Below are 21,425 nucleotides of genomic sequence, written 5' to 3' on the forward strand. Positions count from 1 at the left end.
TAGTGTGTCTGACGGAGTTGACACAAGTGACAGTAAGATGTAAGTTATGAAGTAAATAAATGTTACTTTGTATAAAATCTTCCTTTACATGGTTCATTTGCTGAGACATTTAAATATATCAGTTTCAAATTAGTTTAATATTATAAAATTAAAAATAAGATTTTAAACATGTTTGTCTGTTATTTTAAGAATCAGTGCCCTGCATGATGAAAAGGGAGTAAACAGAAGTTTAAAGATGATGTGTGTCATTTATTTGATGTTGAAATACTTTGTCCTATCCCTCAATATGCAGAGAACCTGTAGTTCAACAGTATTGCATAAAATACAGATGATGTCTGATTTATAGCATGTGTGAGCACGCAACATCCTAATTACAGAAAATTAAGTTTCATTTATACAGAACTGAAGTGTGTAGCTCACACACTCATTTGTACATTTGTAAAACTAAAGCAGCAACATGTTTCACAGTAAAAGCAGAAGTGAAAGGAGAACTTGTATTTACAAATGACTGATATACCAGAAATGTGTCTTTGTGCATGTACCAAAGCAGTATACACAAACATATTTTGTTGGGAAATTTTATATTTTAAAAGCACATTTTCATGAATTGTGGATAATCAGTTTTCCAAATGCTGGACACATTTCACTTAGAAAATTCAGTTTTCTCTCATACAATGTCAAATATCCAAGATTCTGTGTGTGATAAAGATTTCAAGAGGTCGCTAAAATAGTCATACAAATAACCACAAAATATATGTGAGTAAATCTTTTATTTCAGCAGTTTAATTAGATTTTTTCTGGAAATAAAGGTTTTGTACATTTTACATGGATCAGAAAATGTGTTTTTTTTCTTCCTGTTAATAGTTTGAGTTGAGTTCCTTCCATTGTGATTGTGAGGATACGAAACAAACAAGCTCTATTTAGTAATGCAAAATTATTCATTAAATAATCTCTATATTCTGTGGTTGTGGTGGTTGTATGTTGTCTTCACTGTGGTTGTGTCACTCAGTGCAACAGGATGTGGAAGAACAGAGGCGACAAAAGAAGCAAGAAACTGCCCTTATTGATTCCATCTAATCAAGACAAGAGATGTTTTTACAAACACAAAAACAGTCATTATATTTAAAGATTCACTTAATTAGAATTTGACTTTTTGAATTTTGGATTGCAACAATAAAGTGATCAAATACTTAATTCTTTAAACGGTACCCTAATTCTAATAGCTTTGGATAAAAATGTCTGCTTAACGAATGAATGTAAATGACCACATGGTCAAATGAAGGACAATACCTGTGCCATTGCAGAGATCAGTGTCACAGCACTTGACAGAAACTGTTCCTCCATTTGGGAGCTTTTGGGTTCCAGGTGTACATACGGGTACACAAGCCTTAGCTGTGAAAGACCCCTCAACGGAATCTATGACAAAGACAGGAACCCCCAATTTAAGATAGAAGAAGACATTTTTCCCCCAAAAACGCCAAGTTTACATAAGACACATTTCCTGAGGATATAATTAGGAAAATAATCCATGTGAAGAGCTCAACAAATAAACATTTTCACTCCAGTTGTGCTGTAACTTTCAGTTATTTATGACCAGACTTACCAATGGATTGTTCCGTTATTACACTTCCACATTTGGAACCTCCAATGGGACATGTCATCGTTGTTCCATCACAAGAACCCGTTTTTGGATTAAATGTGCACAAATAACATTTGAGAGAGTGTCCTGTAGCAAGAAAAAGAAAGACTTTCATTAACATCTCTATATGAACCACATAATACGTCGATACTTTACATGCTGAAGTGCTTTTTTACCTCCAGTGAGAAAAATCAAAAGAAGCACAACAGAGACTCGTAGATTCATCTTTGCTCAGGAGGGAAATGAAATCTCATAGTTTCAGATCTGTTTTATGATCGCTGAAAAGGGGAGGGTTCATTGAGGAAATAAATGCAGATTCATAAAAATTAGAGGCGGGAGTTATACTTCTGAGATTACAAAACTTTGACTAGTTTTTATATTCCCCCATTATGTAGAGCAACAAATAAAGTGAAAGTGGAAATTTAGAGTAAAAAAAGGACTTAACTTTGATCTGTTTCTCACTTTCACATTTCCCACTTTCACACTTCCCCACTTTCACACTTTCCCACTTTCACACTTTCCCACTTTCACACTTTCCCACTTTCACACTTTCCCACTTCCCCACTTTCACACTTTCCCACTTTCACACTTCCCCACTTTCACACTTTCCCACTTTCACACTTTCCCACTTTCACACTTTCCCACTTCCCCACTTTCACACTTTCCCACTTTCACACTTCCCCACTTTCACACTTTCCCACTTTCACACATCCCACTTTCACACTTTCCCACTTTCACACTTTCACACTTTCACACTTTCCCACTTTCCCACTTTCACACATCCCACTTTCACACTTTCCCACTTTCACACATCCCACTTTCACACTTTCCCACTTTCACACTTCCCCACTTTCACACTTCCCCACTTTCACACTTCCCCACTTTCACACATCCCACTTTCACACTTTCCCACTTTCACACTTCCCACTTTCACACTTCCCCACTTTCACACTTCCCACTTTCACACTTTCCCACTTTCCCACTTTCACACTTCCCCACTTTCACACTTCCCCACTTTCACACATCCCACTTTCACACTTTCCCACTTTCACACTTCCCCACTTTCACACTTCCCACTTTCACACTTCCCCACTTTCACACTTCCCACTTTCACACTTCCCCACTTTCACACTTTCCCACTTTCACACTTCCCCACTTTCACACTTCCCACTTTCACACTTCCCACTTTCACACTTCCTACTTTCACACTTCCCCACTTTCACACTTCCCCACTTTCACACTTTCCCACTTTCACACTTTCCCACTTTCACACTTTCCCACTTTCACACTTTCCCACTTTCACACTTTCCCACTTCCCCACTTTCCCACTTTCCCACTTTCACACATCCCACTTTCACACTTTCCCACTTTCACACTTTCACACTTTCACACTTTCCCACTTTCCCACTTTCACACATCCCACTTTCACACTTTCCCACTTTCACACATCCCACTTTCACACTTTCCCACTTTCACACATCCCACTTTCACACTTCCCCACTTTCACACTTCCCCACTTTCACACTTCCCCACTTTCACACTTTCCCACTTTCACACTTTCCCACTTCCCCACTTTCACACTTTCCCACTTTCACACTTCCCCACTTTCACACTTCCCCACTTTCACACTTTCCCACTTTCACACTTCCCCACTTTCACACTTCCCACTTTCACACTTCCCACTTTCACACTTCCCACTTTCACACTTCCCCACTTTCACACTTTCCCACTTTCACACTTCCCCACTTTCACACTTCCCCACTTTCACACTTCCCACTTTCACACTTCCCACTTTCACACTTCCCACTTTCACACTTTCACACTTCACACTTTCACACCTCCCCACTTTCACACTTCCCCACTTTCACACATCCCACTTTCACACTTTCCCACTTTCACACATCCCACTTTCACACTTTCCCACTTTCACACATCCCACTTTCACACTTCCCCACTTTCACACTTCCCCACTTTCACACTTCCCCACTTTCACACATCCCACTTTCACACTTCCCCACTTTCACACTTCCCCACTTTCACACTTTCCCACTTTCACACTTCCCACTTTCACACTTCCCCACTTTCACACTTCCCACTTTCACACTTTCCCACTTCACACTTTCACACCTCCCCACTTTCACACTTCCCCACTTTCACACTTTCCCACTTCACACTTTCACACCTCCCCACTTTCACACTTCCCACTTTCTGACGGAGTTGACACAAGTGACAGTAAGATGTAAGTTATGAAGTAAATAATCGTTCATTTGCTGAGACATTTAAATATATCAGTTTCAAATGAGTTTAGTATTAAAAAATTTAAAATAAGATTTGAAACATGTTTGTGTGTTATTTTAAGAATCAGTGCCCTGCATGATGAAAAGAGAGTAAACAGAAGTTTAAAGATGATGTGTGTCATTTATTTGATGTTGAAATACTTTGTCCTATCCCTCAATATGCAGAGAACCCGTAGTTCAACAGTATTGCATAAAATACAGATGATGATGAAGGCAGGTGCCAGTGAGTCTGGGCTACTCCTCGAGAAAACAAAAGGCTCTCATGAGAATGAACATCTGAACTCTCTCTTGCATATTTAACAGCAACATCCGAGATGCAACAAACTGTGCAGCTAACACCTCCCTTCTAAAGTCTCTTCATCTCACTCCTCCTCACTTAAAGCTCACTAAAAACCTATGCAATGTGAAGTGTGTGCAAAATAGTAACTATAACATGTTTGGTATCATTTAAAGCAGGGGTGTCCACACTTTTTTACGTGATGATCTACTTTTAAATGACCAACTCAATAAGATCTAACAACTAAAAAAACACAGTTTTGTTTAAAAAAAAAAAATGCTTGTTGGGACTACTGCATTTATGCCTACATACATGGAATTCATCTTCTAATTAATTAAACAAATATATAATAATGTTCAATGTTGATATCATTCAATTTTAACACTAAACCCAAAACACCTACAGGACAATATAAAAAATAGCCAGGGCATTTACCTTATTCTGATGATTTGCACTGAATTGAATCAGACAGTTTTGTATAATCCGGGCATTAGCTGCTGCTAGCTAGCCTCAAAAACTGCTAGCTTCGCAATTTCGCTCTCTGTTCTCAGAAGCCCTTGGAAGGCGCGAACCTAGTTGTCATTAGTGTTAATTTTGTCACCTATTTTTAATTTAGTCTTAGTCTTAGTCTTGTGCCAAATGTCCTTGTTAGTTTTAGTCATATTTAGTCATTCACATATCTTTTTTTGTTAGTCAAGTTTTAGTCGACTAAAAGTCTCGTCATTTTAGTCTAGTTTTAGTCAAAAGAGAATTTAAGGTATCTTAGTCAAGTTTTAGTCGACTAAAAGTCTCGTCATTTTAGTCAAAAGAAAACTCAATATATCTTAGTCAAGTGTAAGTCAAAACATTTGTCTTTTTTAAAATAAATTATTTCTGAGATTAATTCTGAGATAACCATTTCAGTCAAATAGTGTTTAACACATCTCAAATATTGGTTAAATGTCATAATTACCTGACAAAATACACTTGTTGAATGATTTTTGTTGAATTCACTTTGTTAAAAATATTACATGTAATTGTTAAACTTGATTTCCTTACATAAATTAGCTTTTATGCCTAACGTTAATTACATTCATTTTGATTATGATGTGAAGGCCCACACGCATGTGGCAAAATAAGTTACATAAAATATATATAACCTGCATAATGTATGTGCCACAACACCATAACTAACTGGTTAATTTACAGCGTAGATGCCTAAAATCAGCATTAGCTTATGAGATGTTCATTTAAGTTAACTTACCTGAATGTGTGGGTGGTTAGCCTTTAGATGTCGCTTAAGGTTGGTGGTGTTTTTCCCCGATATTTTTTGTCCGCAGTGCTTCCCGTCAGTTATAATGACACACTCTGACTTTTGTCAATGTCATTGTAAGTAAAATGCAACCAAATATCGAGCCTCTTCCTTCTACCTAGCATGTCGTCGGCGCTCGTCGCGTGTTCGCCACTGGTTGTTGTGTTCTTGCTCCATGTAGTTTCGTGTTGCATCCACAGGCTGGCAGCAACAGGAGTATGAGACCTGTAACCGTCACTTGAGCAACAGCTGAACTCATTCGAATTATTTTGAAGGCTCAGTAACAGCTGAATATTCTATCTCATGATGAAAAAGTAGAGACGATTGTTGACTGAAAATGAAGATAGATTTTATCTTCGCTTTTATTTTATGCAAAACATTTTAGTCTCGTCTTTTTTCGTCAACAATAATGCATGTTAATTTAGTCTTAGTCAGCGTTTTTGGACATTGGTGCAGTCTCGTCATCGTCTCGTCTTAGTCATGGAAAAAAAGGTCGTTGACGAACATATTTAGTCTCGTCTCGTCTGACGAAATTAACACTAGTTGTCATGGCAACTGAATAAACAAAAATCTCGCCTGGTCAAAATGTACTCGTCAAGTGCAAGTCAGACAGAAACTAAAATATGGTAAAATATTATATTTATTTGTATTAAAATTTAACGAAATACATTTAAATTTTGTGCGATCTACCAGCATTGCCTTTGCGATCGACTGGTAGACCGCGATCAACGTATTGGGCACCCCTGATTTAAAGTGTCTCAGTGCACCTGGTAAATGTGATGTTCAAAGGACAGGACTATGTTTCATTAAATGTCTGAGGTTTTATTCAGAAACAGCTTGCTCTACACAGGTGACATGTAACTCTCTAGTTTAACGCCTAGCGCGTCTCTACCAATAGTTGAGCACCACAGCTCCCCCCATAGGGTTACTTACTCATTACATGACATCACCCCTCCTTTTGAGTTACTTAAAGGGTAACTTAACCCCTGCTCAGAGTCTGACTCCACCCACTAGCAATATTTGAAAAATGCTGGAAAAGTGGGCAGACCCCAGCGGGGAGAGAGGGGACGAACCGCGGGGGGGGGGGCGTGCACCAGAGACCCGTAGTGACGGATTAGTTGACAGCTGCTGTCAGACTCTAAAATGGATAGTGACTGGAGTGACGCAAGTAGCTTTGCCACGGAGCGGTCTTTTGAAGTCGAGGACTTTTCTCCCCCACCTTCACCTGAAGTGGAGGAGGGTGAATTGTCTGTGGACACAGGGCCGGAGCCATATCAATTCGAGCCGCTGGCTCAAACTGCGGTTTTAACTCCCGCATCGCGATCGGCATCCAACGATGCTAGCGAAGCAGCCGCGCAAGGGAGAATGGGGCCAGTGTCTAGCTCGTACCAAGGGCGTGGTGAGCTGAAACCTGCTTATGTCAGCTCTCACCGCTTACGTCACGAACTACCGCAAACAGCCAATAGGAAAATTCAACTGCAGTAGCCACCGTTCAACCTGAAGAGGGCAGCACTCAGAAGTTTTTACACCATATATTGTAGAATTAAAACACTTTATACACAAATGTCAAAAAAATTACTTGAATCAATGACAGTACTAATAAAGCCCCATGCTTACAGATCATTAACTAAAAAAAGTTGGTTTAGGGTTTAGTTACCCTTTAACATGAACGCAGTACACTTTAGATATTAATGTTTGTTTAACCTACTAATACTTAACTGAACCTTGTAACATGTATAAAACTGTTAACCAACAGTTGATACAACTTTTTTTCTTAACATTCTTTCAATGATCAATACACAAATTTACAATTCAACAGTAATATGTCAATGAACATACTTATTTTCTTCTTCACTTTGATTAACATACAACACAAAGTCCTCATTAGTGAATTTGTGTTTGTATATATTAATTACAAAAGTCTCTGTATCTCTCTGGGGGTTTAACAATTCTACTAGACATTGTTTTCACTTATGGTGGTGAACTGCTAGTAGCATGACTGGAATTGAACTCTGGTAAGTTTTGTCCAGGTTGTTCTTCTAGAATGTCTGGGGCATTATCAGGGTAAGTTGTCACAGGTACATTATGACCAGGTTGTTCGACCTGTACAGGTGTGTTTCGTACCTGAGCAGATGGTGAATCATTATCACCAGGTTTGGGCATTAAGTATTCCTGTATCGGATTGGATTAAGTAAAACCGTGGGGTGTGACTTTTCTTAAGGACAGTTCCAGACCTATTCCAACCTCTTTCATCTAGCTTAATAGCAACTACAGTTCCTGGTGAAAGTTCAGGCAATGTTCTAACACTATTCCTTTTGTTGTAGTATCTGCTGTAGTTCTGTTTGACCTTTACATCCGCCTTTCTCACTTTTCTCAAATCGGGCCATGCTGGTTGCAAGTGTGACTCCAGTGTGGGAACTGTTGTTCTGATTTGTCTGCCCATCATGAGTTGTGCAGGACTCACACCAGTTGCTTGGAGTGGTGTGGCTCTGTAGCTCATCAAAGCTATGAACGGGTCAGACTGTTTCAGAATCTTTTTTGCTGTTTGCACTGCCCTTTCAGCTTCTCCATTTGACTGGGCATAACGGGGACTCGAAGTAATATGTTGAAAATCATAGTCTTTAGCAAAGTCTTTGAAAGCAGATCCACTGAACTGTGGTCCATTATCTGTAAAGAGAACATTGGGACAGCCCCATTCTTTAGACATGCGCGTGTTGTTTCACCTGACAGATTCTGAAGATGAGCTACATCTATGTATCTAGAAAAATAGTTGACTGCCACTAAGTAATGCTGCTTGTTCACTTCACAGATATCTGTAGTTCAGGGTCTAACTCGGTTTGTCCTTTCACAGATTCCAGCTTTGTTGCAGAAATCGGCCATGCACCTTTGACTGCTTCCTCAAAAGCTTCTACTTCCTGCACTAAGTCAAAAACATCAGATGAAATAGCTGTCTGAGGGTGCCGTGAAAGTGTGTCAGCAACTACCAGCTGCTTACCGGGTACATACTGTGCAACTGGATTGTAGCGCATCATGCGTAGCAGCAGTCTTTGGCATCTCAGTGGAACTGAATCAAGGTCTTTGGCATTGATTAATGGAATGAGTGGTTTGTGATCAGTTTGTAGGGTAAAACTTTCCAGCCCATACAAATATCTTGAAAATTTCTCACAGGCCCACACAGATGCCAGGCACTCCTTTTCAATCTGTGCGTACCTTTTCTCAGCATCGGTCAGCACCCTTGAGCAGTAGGCCACCGGTTTCAGCTTTCCATCATGGTTCTGCAGCAAAACCCCCCTCAGGCCATAACTGCTAGCATCTGCACTGACTACTGTGGGCTTTGTAACATCATAAAATGCTAAGACAGGAGCCTCTGTGATTAAACACTTCACCTTTCTGAATGCCTCATCTTGCGCAGCACCCCAGCACCAAATTGTGTCTTTTTTCAGCAACTCGTTGAGTGGTCTAGTTACCATTGAGAGATGAGGGACATACGTGCCTAAGTAATGAATCATTCCTAGCATTTTTCTTAGGTCTGAGATATTACATGGCTTTTCAAGGTGAGTTATGGCCTCAACCTTGGCTATGTCTGGCCGTATGCCATCTTTATCTATGATATGTCCTAAGTACCTGAGTTGACTCTGGCGCAGCAGACACTTCTCTGTGTTTAGCTGGAGACCCGCCCGGTTAATGGCTTCCAGAGCTCTCTGTAATCTCTGCTCATGTTCCTCAGAGGTATTGCTAAATACCAAGATGTCATCCATGAAGACTGCAACTCCGTCCAAGTCTTTGAGGATTGCAGACATCTCCCGCTTGAAAATTTCAGGTGCACTGGTGATACCGAAGGGTAGCCTGCGGAAGAAATATCTTCCAAAAGGAGTTAATTTAGCACAGTCTTTATCTAGTGGCAACTGCCAGAAGCCACTAGCTGCATCACAAGAAGTGAGAAAACCTTAGCATGTGCTAGTTTTGGAAGAATATCATCAATTGTTGGTAGCACATATTTCTTCCCCTTTACTGCTTTATTAAGTTGTTTGAGATCAACACATATTCGAATCTGCCCTGTCTTCTTTGGAATGGCCACCATAGGAGCGCACCACTCTGTAGGCTCTGTATATCTCTTCTATAACGCCACATTGTACCATCCTTTCTAATTCCGATTTAACCTTTTGAAGCAAAGGCACGGACACCCGTCTTGCAGTGGGCACACTGTATGGTACAGCATCATCTTTCAGGCAGATTTTTATAGGTTTAGTCTTTACCAGTCCCAGTTCAGATGAAATAGTGGGTTGAAGCTCTTCTAGCCTCTTGACTAAACCCATTTCTATAGCTGCGTTGCGTCCAAGGAGATTATTTACATTGGAACCAGCTACCACAAATACAGTAAACTTGTACTGCCTATCCTTGTGGGTAGTCATGGCTGTAAACTCTCCTTTGCAGTTCAACGTACCTCCCGGGCTCTCAAGTTTCACACTGACACTGTTGAGTTGTGGCTTATTCTTCAAAATTGAAAAGGTTTTGTCAGAAATAATGCTGATGTCTGTGCCTTTAATCGGAAGTGTCACTATCCATGCACCACTTTTATCATTAATTTGAGTTAGCTCACCCAGGAAGTGTGTTGCAATGCTGCCCTCTGGTGGTTTGCTAACATCATGGACTTCTCGAGTTCTGCAAACTGCAGCAAAGTGACCCTTCTTTCTGCATTTGCGACATTCAGCACCTTTAGCTGGACACATTTCCCCTTTTCCATGATTCCTTCCACATCTTTTACACTTCCACTCAAAGGTTTGCTCAGACTGGCTTTGTTTTGTGGCACGGTACTGTTTCCCTCTTTCATTATAATGAGTTTTCCACCTAGCGCCAGCCACTTCACTGATCTGTGCACTGACGTTAGAAGCCTGTTCACTGACATGTCCTCGGACTTGTTCAGATTGCCTCACAAGCTCTATGGCATTACTGAGAGTCAAATCAGGCATTAACTGGAGCTTTTCTGATAACTTTCTGTCCAGAATCCCTATCATGAGCCTGTCACGTATATTCTCATCCTTAGTGGCACCAAAGTCACATGTGTTCGCTAGCTCGTTTTGGACTCTCATGTGAAATCGTGCTCGCTCGTGGATGACATTAACTTTTGGTACAAAGTAGTTGTCAAGCTTACTGATTACCGTATCATAGTCCTCCCTTTCTTCATTTACGAATGTGAATGTTTGATACACTTGTTCCGCTTCCTTTCCCAATGAATAAATCAATGTACAGACCTGCACCTCAGCCTCTTCTTTATCGAGCTTGGTAGCTATTCTGTAGCGGTGAAACCTCTGCCGCCATTCTGGCCAACGTGCAGGGTGGCTAAAATCAAAACATTCCGGAGGATGAAACTTTGCCATAGTTTTCCGACTGCTCTACTTCTGACACCATGTGATGTTCAAAGGACAGGACTATGTTTCATTAAATGTCTGAGGTTTTATTCAGAAACAGCTTGCTCTACACAGGTGACATGTAACTCTCTAGTTTAACGCCTAGCGCGTCTCTACCAATAGTTGAGCACCACAGCTCCCCCCATAGGGTTACTTACTCATTACATGACAGTAAACTGGTCTCATCCTCCCAGCCATAATGAAAAGCAAATAGAAGTTATAAAATATGAGAAATGTGGTGTGCCCACTGATCTATATATATAACTGGATTGCTCATAGAATTCTAAACTGCCAGCAGTAGGTGAAGCTACCGGAAGTGCTCTGGCGGCCATCTTACTATTTCCTACCGACAGAGGGCATTGCGGCACGTGCAGCGTTTAACCGCGAAACAACACTCATTTAACCGTGCGTTCACACCAGAGGCGGCGAGAGCGTCAAATCGACCGGAAGTCATTCATTTTCAATGACAGCCAGCGTCTCTCGGCGGCTAGAAGCGGCGCGGCGAGTCGTGGGCGGCGTGGGCGTCAGATGGAAGTTCAAGTGCAGTCAACATTATGGTAATGAGCTGTGACGCGGTTCGCTGGCAACCTATTGGAATATAGAAGTGCTCCGCTCTAGCGAAGTCTAGAGAACACAACAGTGTAAACTTTGTTTCCCACCAAACATTCGTTCCAAAGATAAAATGGAGGAGAAACTAATTATTGCCATGGTGGGTTTCCCCGTAATATATGATCTGTCCCTGTTTGGGTACAGGGATATAAATAAAAAAAACGATGCGTGGACAAAAGTGTCTGAAATTGTTGGTGTGCCAGGTGAGTCGATGAAGTGGATATTATGGTTTATATAATATTATATATAATATATTGCATGTTCATGAGGATATACGCTTCTTGTGATAGGTCGGCAAAAAGTAAATGGTCGACATGTCTGGATGTTTAAATTGCGGCCCCTTTAAATTTAGTTCACAAAACAAAGCATTCTGAACAAACGTTGCCGCCTATTTCAACTACGTCAGAGCGTCCACGAGCGTTGAAGGCAGGGAGGGCAGCCAGAGCGAATTTTGACGCTCTCGCCGCTTCTGGTGTGAACGCACGGTAAGGATGTGGCTAAAGTGCCCACAGGTTGTAATTTATGACTATGTACATATTAAGCACACATTAGTCGTTATCCCCATGTAGAGTGGGCATAACGATCATAATCTTTAATAATCAACAGTAAAAATACAACACCAAAGTGTATTAATACCCCTTTTTAAAGCAAAGTTATCCATCTGCAGATTGTTACAGGGTGCAATGTTTCTCTGCCTTCATAGTTTAAATCTGTTGATGCTTATTGTTCATAATGTTGACAAATTATACATCTGCATAATTTGCCAACATTATTAACCCTTTTTTGACTAGATTATATAGTAAATGTGAACTAATTTAGGGGGAGGGGGGGTATATATATATATATATATATATATATACACACACACACACATAAATGAATTTACCTTTACTTAATGGAGTTATCCATTTGCATTCATTTCTGGAATATGTACATACCAGCTTGTGAGCATTTAATTATTTCAACAATCCCTGATCTTTTAAATCATAATTAGAAATAAGTTTATTGACATATGACTCAAGGAAATCACACATATTTATTTGTTCAATAACAAAAGCTTCCAAGTACACACAAAAATTGACTTAAACTGAACAATACAATAAAAATGTGCAGATATGTGGGGACAAATCTGCTAATGGATTTAACAACAATCCCACATTATTCAGCTTTCAAAAGAATGGTAGCAAGACATGCCATCAGAGCTAGTGGCGACAGTTCTCCACCGGATAGCACAGTGACACTGGAGGCAACATCTTCTGATATGCTGGCATTTCAGGCAGTGATGTTCAGCCTGAAACGGAAGACAGAGAAAAACATCACTGTATGTCTTCCGAGCTTGTCCATGTTCAAAGAGGCTGTGGTGGGGTACATAGCAGGCTTTGCAGTTAAAACAACTATGAAGAAGATTCAGTGCACTACCTGTTTATCAGCACTCAGTGTCGAGAGCTGTTCCCAAGATGAACACTTTTTGTTCCTACCCTAACCTGTGGTCATGAAGGCTGGGTCATGACCGAAAGAACTAGGTCACGAGTACAAGCGGCTGAATTGGGCTTCCTCAGAAGGGTGGCGGGCTTCTCCCTTAGAGATACACACTCCTACTCATGCAAGACTTACAAGGAAAGTGGTGGAACCTGTGATTCAAGCCCTAATACACCCTATAAAAAACGTTCTAAAAAGGCGCGAAAAGAGACGAATAAGTTGCGAGGAATGCAAGTAAGTTCTGAACCATCTCTGGCTGAGTTACAGGACAATATCATTCACATTATCACTGATAAAATCAACGAAAGAGGACAAACTGCGTGTTAAACAAAACGCCGATCGAGGCTTAAAAAGCGCTGATTTCGTCATCAAGATGGAGATCTAAAAGAAAATGCTTGAAGCAAATGAAATGGAATGCAAAGGAAATTTGGTGAAATGAGCAGTAATGAAGCTCAGATATAGCGTAAGTTAAGGTGAAAGAGATTTGCTGTGCAACAATTCCAGGCAGTGATTTCTTCACAGATAAAGAGTTTTCTTCAGTATCAGGTCTAAAAATTAATATTAATAAATCTGTGCTGTTTTCACTTAAAACATGTGATTTAACGGAATTAAATGGTATTCCCATTAAGCATACAGTTACATATTTAGGAGTTATAATAGATAAAGATGAAAATGAACGCAGTGTGCTTAACTTCAGAACCAATAATTAACAACATTAAAAGGAGATTTAATGTATGGCTTCAAAGAGATTTATCGCTGAATAGAAGGGTTTTATACAGTCTAAAGCAGAAGGGATATCAAGATCTGTTTACGTGTCTTTAGCTTTAGATATGCCAGGGGTGCACACACTTTTTTTGCGTGATGATCTACTTTTAAATGACCAACTCAATAAGATCTACCAACTAAAAAAAAATTCATTTAAAAAATAAAATAAAATGCTTGTTGGGACTACTGCATGTATCCCTACATGGAATTCATCTTCAAATTAATTAAAAAAAATAAAATAATGTTCAATGTTGATATCATCCAGTTTTAACACTAAACCCAAAACACCTACAGGACAATAGATTACAATAGACAGGGCATTTACCTTATTCTGATGACTTGCACTGAATGGAATCAGACAGTTTTGCATAATCAGGGCAGTAGCTGCTGGGAGCTAGTCTCAAACACTGCTAGCTTTGCAATTTCGCGCTCTGTTATCAGAAGCCCTTGGAGGGCGCGAACCTAGTTGTCATGGCAACTGAATAAACAAAAATCTCGCCTGGTCAAAATTTACTCGTCAAGTTCAAGTCAGACAGAAACTAAAAGAAGGAAAGACATTATATATTTTTTTTTTATTAAAATAAAAAAAAAATAAAAAAAAGCATTGCCTTTGCGATCGACTGGTAGATCGCGATCGACGTGTTGGGCACCCCTGAGATATGCCATCTACAGTGTATACAAGGAATTAGACAAAATGTTATTTAATTTTTTATGGAGAAACAGACAACATTATTTGAGAAAGGACATTTTATGTAAGCAAAAGAGTAAAGGTGGGTTATCTGTGCTTACCGTTGAAACCTTTAAGGTTAATTGGTTAATTACATTCATGAAAGAAAAGGACAGCATGTGGTACACATTTCCAAAGTATGTGTTTGATATGTTGGGTGGCATAGATCTTTTGTTGAGATCTGATTATAAAATTGACAACCTAAATTTCACAGACAAGCTTTATTAGCTTGGATGCTGGTGTTTAAGCACAATTTTCCCCCAAATAAATATATTATTTGGAATAATAGAAGTATTCAATATAAAAATAGATCTCTCTTCTATAAAAGCTGGTATGAAAATAATATTGTGTTAGTAAGACAACTTTTAAATTCAAACGGTAATTTGTTAACTTATAGTGAATTCTTGGATAAATTTGGGTTTCCAGTTACACCAAAAGAGTATGCTGTTGTGTTTGACGCCATACCTCAGCAGGTTACACATTTTGTAAGAACTTGTGGAAGTGATATTTCTGAGACAATGTATGTTAAAGACAGCATGTTTATAGGAGATATTGATATCCTTAAACACTATTGTACCAATAACCATATTAGGAATATTTTAATAGGTGGAACAGCTACTCATAAAAGTTCATTATGGAACAATGTATTTAGACATATAAACTGGACTAAAGCTTGGAATATTTGTGAAAAATATTCTTTAAATAATAAAGTGTTATTGTCCGCACCTGTTTGTTATTTTGTTATCACCATGTCTGTCTATTTAAACCCGCTTGCTTTCCCCTTTCCTTTGTCGTTTGTTGACGTGTCATGTTCGTGCCTACGTTTGTAAAGCTCTTGTGTGTTCTCAGTTCATCTTCCCTGCAGTCTGCTGGTTCGCTCGAGGATAACCCCGCTGTTCATGTTTTCCTGTTGTTTGTTCGTTCAAGGTTACCCCGCCCTTCGTGAATGTTCGCTCCCTGTTCACCCTTTGTATGTTATCTCATATTTTAGTTTCTTTTTCCCATCGTGGACTTTTCCTTTGTTCCTGTGTTTGTATTGTTATTATTTGCTTCTTAATAAAACTGCGTTTGGATCCGCACTTCCCGTCTGCCTCTTCACATAATAACACAGCTAAAGGTGTATTAGAAAGATTTAATTTAGATATTGATTATCCCTGTGTTTTTTTTTTTTAATTATTTTTGTTTTTTTTGTTCAACTGAAAAATAATCTATTGTCTATAAATCTTTTTTATAATTGTGTATACTCTAAAATGTTTTGGGATATGGAAAATTTTATCAGAAGGAAAACCAAAACTATATTCAAACTAAATAATTTTGATATATGTATATATTATTCCAATGAAAATAATAATAATAACTTTATTTTTCTTGTGACACTTTTTATTATTTTGGGGAAGTTCCACATACATAAAAAGAAATGGTCAGGGTCCAAGCCAAATTTCATTCATTTTCTCCAGGAGATCAAGAACTACAGCACCTGTTTGGAGAATATAGTCAACAAAAAAGCAAAAAAGACTTGTAGTATTTTTCGTGGTTATCTTTTTGATTAAGGAATTAACATTTTGTACACTTTGGTATTTTCTGTATATATTTGTATACTGTTGTATATTATGTTCTGTTAATAAAAAAAAATAAAAAAAAAGACTGTAAAAAAAAGATGGACGACGCACCTTCGCTCTTTCCATTGGTGAGAACTTTTTATTTTATATTTTATTTTAATTATTATTAAACAGAAATCAAATACAAACATTTATGGCATAATTCAATAATCATCCATATGTTTTCCGTGTTAATACAGCATATGTAAAAACAAACCACACACAATGAAATAAATAAATAATAAAAAAAAATAAAATAAAAAATACAATAAATAAAAATAAAAAATAAATAAAGAGTGAGGATCTTAATCTAGTAAAAAAAATTCCATTGGTGAGAACTGAAGCCGCCAGTGTCCCGATATGGCGCTGACATCTTGGGACTTGAGTCTGTGCAGTTGCGATTTCGGGACCAGACCTGCGCAGTAGTGAGCAGGAAGTAAAGCCACGAAATCAAGGCCCCGCCCTCATTCTCGCTGAATCAATCACAAGCACACGCCCCTGCACTTTTGACTTATGACGGTGTGAAATAATTAATTATAGAAATTTAGATATTAAATTTAAAGCTCCAATCTCCTCAGTCCTCCGAAGATCCCGAAAAAAAGTCAGTTGGTGCTTCAGTGACTACTTCGCTCAGAGAACCTGTCAATCACAGCTGTCAATCATGATGTCACAGCACCGTTTTTATAGCATCAAATAACTAAAAACAAACTTATTTTGAAAACAAACACTTGAAATGACATCAACGTGATAGAAACGACAGTAAATGACAGAAACTATCTTTGGAAAAAAGATATGTGAAGTGTAATTGAATTGTTTAGTTGGTCTCACGTCCCGTTGAATAACATGGGGAGGCGGGGTTTATGACCTATACTAGGACCAGTCACCGGGGGGCGATCGAGACGTTTTGGCTTCACTTTTGAGGACTTGTGCGGCACACTTGGTCGAAACCATAGAAACGCGCCGTCTGTATGTGTGAGAGAATCGTGATTAATCAGACCAGGATTGGTTGATTTTATTTCTGATTAAAGAAAAGCCTTTAAGCAGTTTATTCAGCAGAGATTTTGTTTAGCAAGGGTTCGCTGGCTGTAAGCAGAAAGCTGAGTTTAGAAAGTGAGTTCCAGACGAGTTAGTGCTTACTTCAAACGAAATAGTGACTGAGTATCTAAATACTAAAGTGGACTTTATCAACGTGAATAACGGTGATAAGGAGGAGCTGTACGACTGGACATCCAGGTAGTGCCCTGAATCGCCGAGGGGTTCAGGGTTCCCCTGGCAACGAGGGATCGTAAGGAGGCCAGGACGCGCATATCAGGGACGAACTGAGTGATTCAAGTTTCCTAACCCGGGAGGACACATTACTATGGATTGAAGGTATCCCATTTAATGTTTATTTGGCTCTTCGGAGTGAAGCGGCCAATTATCTCTTATTTTGTGGCCACAACGCACGCGAGCAACGGTACAGGCCTGCAACGAGGGGTGAGCGCGACATCGCGCGCGACAGCGACTCCATCCCATTCATTTTCAATGAGAGCACAGCGACTTCCGGCGACACGAGCTGTCGCGACCGTTGGCGACTAGATGTGGGCGTGTCCAGCGACGCCACAAAGTTGAGACAAGTTCAACTTTATTCAAATGAAGAGCGACTTACGGAAGCGACAGCCAATAGGAGAGAAGACGGGAGAGCTCACGTGATCCTTCTCTCTCTCGCTCTCTCTCTCTCTCTCTCTCTCTCTCTCTCTCTCTCTCTCTCTCTCTCTCTCTCAGCTCCTGCAGTAATGGAAAGATGGATGAAAGGCTAATTCTTGCTGTTAGAAATTTTCCAAGGGTCTCTATGATATGTCTCTTCCCACATACAAGGACATTTTTAAGAAAAATACTGCGTGGAAAGGTGTATCTGAGATCGTGAACTCGCTGGGGCAAACGAGCATGCTGGGGAATGGGAGATGCGTGGGGGGTTTCCAGGCGGAGAAGCACCCATTGAAATTCCCAAATCGCCCACAGTGCTAACCGATCCCGCCACATACCCGTGGGTAGAAGGACCGAGTCGGGGAGCCGCTGGAGTGGCTTTCCCTCTTACGCAGTGGGAGCATGACCCATCTACAAGCGCTGTCCATGCGTGGGCAGTGCCCAACACGAGAGGCAGTGATAGTGGCCGTGGGAAGCGGAGAGGTAACGATCGCAACCAGGAAACATACACAAACGAAAAGGCATCTTGAAAAAGACGCTTTTCGTTAGCGCTACTCTTTTAGAGGAAAATCACACTTTTTTTTAATATATATGTGTATATACAGAAGTATTTATATATATATATATAGAAAGTTGTTCACACCGCTTCTCTGCTGCTGAAGTGCCCAGGGGTATTGCTCAGCACAATGGTAGTGTGCGAGGGGGAGGACCACTGGAATGCGCCGTAGATCCAACAGCTTTAGGGAGGAGAGATGAATGGAGACGGCAGGAGGAATTCAGCTCAGTGAATGCAACTGCTCGGTTCCAAAGAAGAAATCTGAATGTGTATTTGCAAGCGGCACTACCTTTTATACCTGTATGTCCAGAGGAGTGGCATGCAAATTCCACACGGCAATTCTCATTGGCCTTTTCTCAAGATCAGAAATCCCTAGTGTCAACTCATCGACACAACGTCAAGTGAGTGACAGATAGGGAACTCTGAGGACCCCTTTCACACTTCCTGCTCGTGGTGGATGCAACAGTAGGACATGTGGTCTGGTAAATTTTATATTTTTTCAGATTTAAAACAAACAATATTTAAGTATCTGCACTCACAGCTTCAACATGTCGACACCGTCATCCAATTATGATCATTTCTGTTAGAATTGTGGGATAAATTTGGGCATTTTTGTTTAGTTGTAGAGGCAGGTTTAACTGAGAAAAAAACCCAAAATGAATCACTTTGTTGCACAACACATAGTTAAGATGGGAAAATATTCAATTTTGTCAACTCTGTCAGAATTTTCAGAATAGTGTAAAAAGAGAAACAAATGTGTAGAAAGTATTTAATCACTTAACTCCTTTACTGAACACCATTATTAGATCATTAAAGACTTTACACTCTTCTTGGATGGATCAGATTAAAATAGCACGCTTTTAGTGTGTCTGACGGAGTTGACGCAAGTGACAGTAAGATGTAAGTTATGAAGTAAATAAATGTTACTTTGTATAAAATCTTCCCTTACATGGTTCGTTTGCTGAGACCTTTAAATATATCAGTTTCAAATTAGTTTAATATTATAAAATTAAAAATAAGATTTTAAACATGTTTGTCTGTTATTTTAAGAATCAGTGCCCTGCATGATGTAAAGAGAGTAAACAGAAGTTTAAAGATGATGTGTGTCATTTATTTGATGTTGAAATACTTTGTCCTATCCCTCAATATGCAGAGAACCTGTAGTTCAACAGTATTGCATAAAATACAGTTGATGTCTGATTTATAGCATGTGTGAGCACGCAACATCCTAATTACAGAAAATTAAGTTTAATTTATACAGAACTGAAGTGTGTAGCTCACACAATCTTGTAAAACTAAAGCAGTAACATGTTTCACAGTAAAAGCAGAATTAAAAGGAGAACTTGTATTTACAAATGACTGATATACAAGAAATGTGTCTTTGTGCATGTACCAAAGCAGTATACACAAACATATTTTGTTGGGAAATTTTATATTTTAAAAGCACATTTTCATGAATTGTGGATAATCAGTTTTCCAATTGCTGGACACATTTCACTTAGAAAATTCAGTTTTCTCTCATACAATGTCAAATATCCAAGATTCTGTGTGTGATAAAGATTTCAAGAGGTCGCTAAAATAGTCATACAAATAACCACAAAATATATGTGTGTAAATCTTTTATTTCAGCAGTTTAGTTTGATTTTTTCTGGAAATAAAGATTTTGTACATTTTACATAGATCAGAATTTTTTTCTGTTAATTATTTGAGTTGAGTTCCTTCCATTGTGATTGTGAGGATACGAAACAAACAAGCTCTATTTAGTAATGCAAAATTATTCATAAAATTATCTCTATATTCTGTGGTTGTGGTGGTTGTATGTTGTCTTCACTGTGGTTGTGTCACTCAGTGCAACAGGATGTGGAAGAACAGAGGCGACAAAAGAAGCAAAAAACTGCCCTTATTGATTCCATCTAATCAAGACAAGAGATGTTTTTACAAACACAAAAACAGTCATTATATTTAAAGATTCACTTGATTAGAATTTGACTTTTTGAATTTTGAATTGCAACAATAAAGTGATCAAATACTTAATTCTTTAAACGGTACCCTAATTCTAATAGCTTTGGATAAAAGTGTCTGCTTAATGAATGAATGTAAATGATCACATGGTCAAATGAAGGACAATACCTGTGCCATTGCAGAGATCAGTGTCACAGCACTTGAAAGAAACTGTTCCTCCAGTTGGGATCTGTTTGGTTCCAGGTGTACATTCAGAAGCACAAAACTTAGTTGTGAGAGACACATCAGTGGAACCTACTACAAAGACAGAAACCCCCAATTTAAGATAGAAGAAAGTTTTCCTAAAAAATTCAAAAAATTTCCAGAGGATATAATTAGGAAAATAATTCATGTGAAGAGCTCAACAAATAAACATTTTCACTCCAGTTGTGCTGTAACTTTCAGTTATTTATGACCAGACTTACCAATGGAATCCGTTATTACACTTCCACATTTGGAAACTGCAGTGGGACATGTCATCGTTGTTCCATCACAAGAACCCGTTTTTGGATTAAATGTGCACAAATAACATTTGAGAGAGTGTCCTGTAGCAAGAAAAAGAAAGACTTTCATTAACATCTCTATATGAACCACATAATACATCGATACTTTACATGCTGAAGTGCTTTTTTACCTCCAGTGAGAAAAATCAAAAGAAGCACAACAGAGAATCGTAGATTCATCTTTGCTCAGGAGGGAAATGATATCTCATAGTATCAGATCTGTTTTATGATCGCTGAAAAGGGGAGGGTTCATTGAGGAAATAAATGCAGATGCTGATCTGTTTCTCACCCACTCCTAGTATATCACTTCTGCAGATATAGATATAATGCTGTTGAACTCATTTAAAGAGGATGTAGTTGATCAGAGGCCCCAAGAGTTACACAGGATTCCCTGACAGCATGTCACCTTTCCAACATTTGAAATCAGATATATTTAGAGGCAAACTCTTTTACAATCTCTGACTCATCATTAAATGTCCATCACTGATTCTTGTGATAAAGAACAAAACATGTCTTACATAAAGTCATCTTTGTTAAAAATCAAGAAATTCGTAATTATATAAATTCTGGAAAAGATCAATCTAAAGTA

At 39.0% G+C, this 21,425-nt stretch overlaps 2 protein-coding genes across 2 annotated transcripts; both read right to left on the reverse strand.

Annotated features, from left to right (window-relative positions):
• Window positions 1-755: 755 nt before the first annotated feature.
• On the reverse strand, window positions 756-1,906 carry LOC127629078 (lymphocyte antigen 6B-like). Its single transcript, XM_052106119.1, has 4 exons — window positions 1,816-1,906; window positions 1,604-1,726; window positions 1,291-1,416; window positions 756-1,073 (listed from the first exon to the last, which is right to left on the reverse strand). The coding sequence occupies exons 1-4, from the start codon at window positions 1,862-1,864 to the stop codon at window positions 1,006-1,008; spliced, it is 366 nt and encodes a 121-aa protein (XP_051962079.1). The 5' UTR covers window positions 1,865-1,906; the 3' UTR covers window positions 756-1,005.
• An 18,141-nt stretch (window positions 1,907-20,047) lies between these two features.
• Window positions 20,048-20,874, reverse strand: LOC127629081 (secreted Ly-6/uPAR domain-containing protein 2-like). Its single transcript, XM_052106123.1, has 3 exons — window positions 20,759-20,874; window positions 20,463-20,591; window positions 20,048-20,245 (listed from the first exon to the last, which is right to left on the reverse strand). Exons 1-3 carry the CDS (start codon window positions 20,811-20,813, stop codon window positions 20,178-20,180), a joined length of 252 nt encoding a protein of 83 aa, XP_051962083.1. The 5' UTR covers window positions 20,814-20,874; the 3' UTR covers window positions 20,048-20,177.
• Window positions 20,875-21,425: the final 551 nt, after the last annotated feature.

The sequence above is a fragment of the Xyrauchen texanus genome, chromosome 35 (genome assembly GCF_025860055.1).
Source record: "Xyrauchen texanus isolate HMW12.3.18 chromosome 35, RBS_HiC_50CHRs, whole genome shotgun sequence".
NCBI classification, from domain to species: domain Eukaryota; kingdom Metazoa; phylum Chordata; class Actinopteri; order Cypriniformes; family Catostomidae; genus Xyrauchen; species Xyrauchen texanus.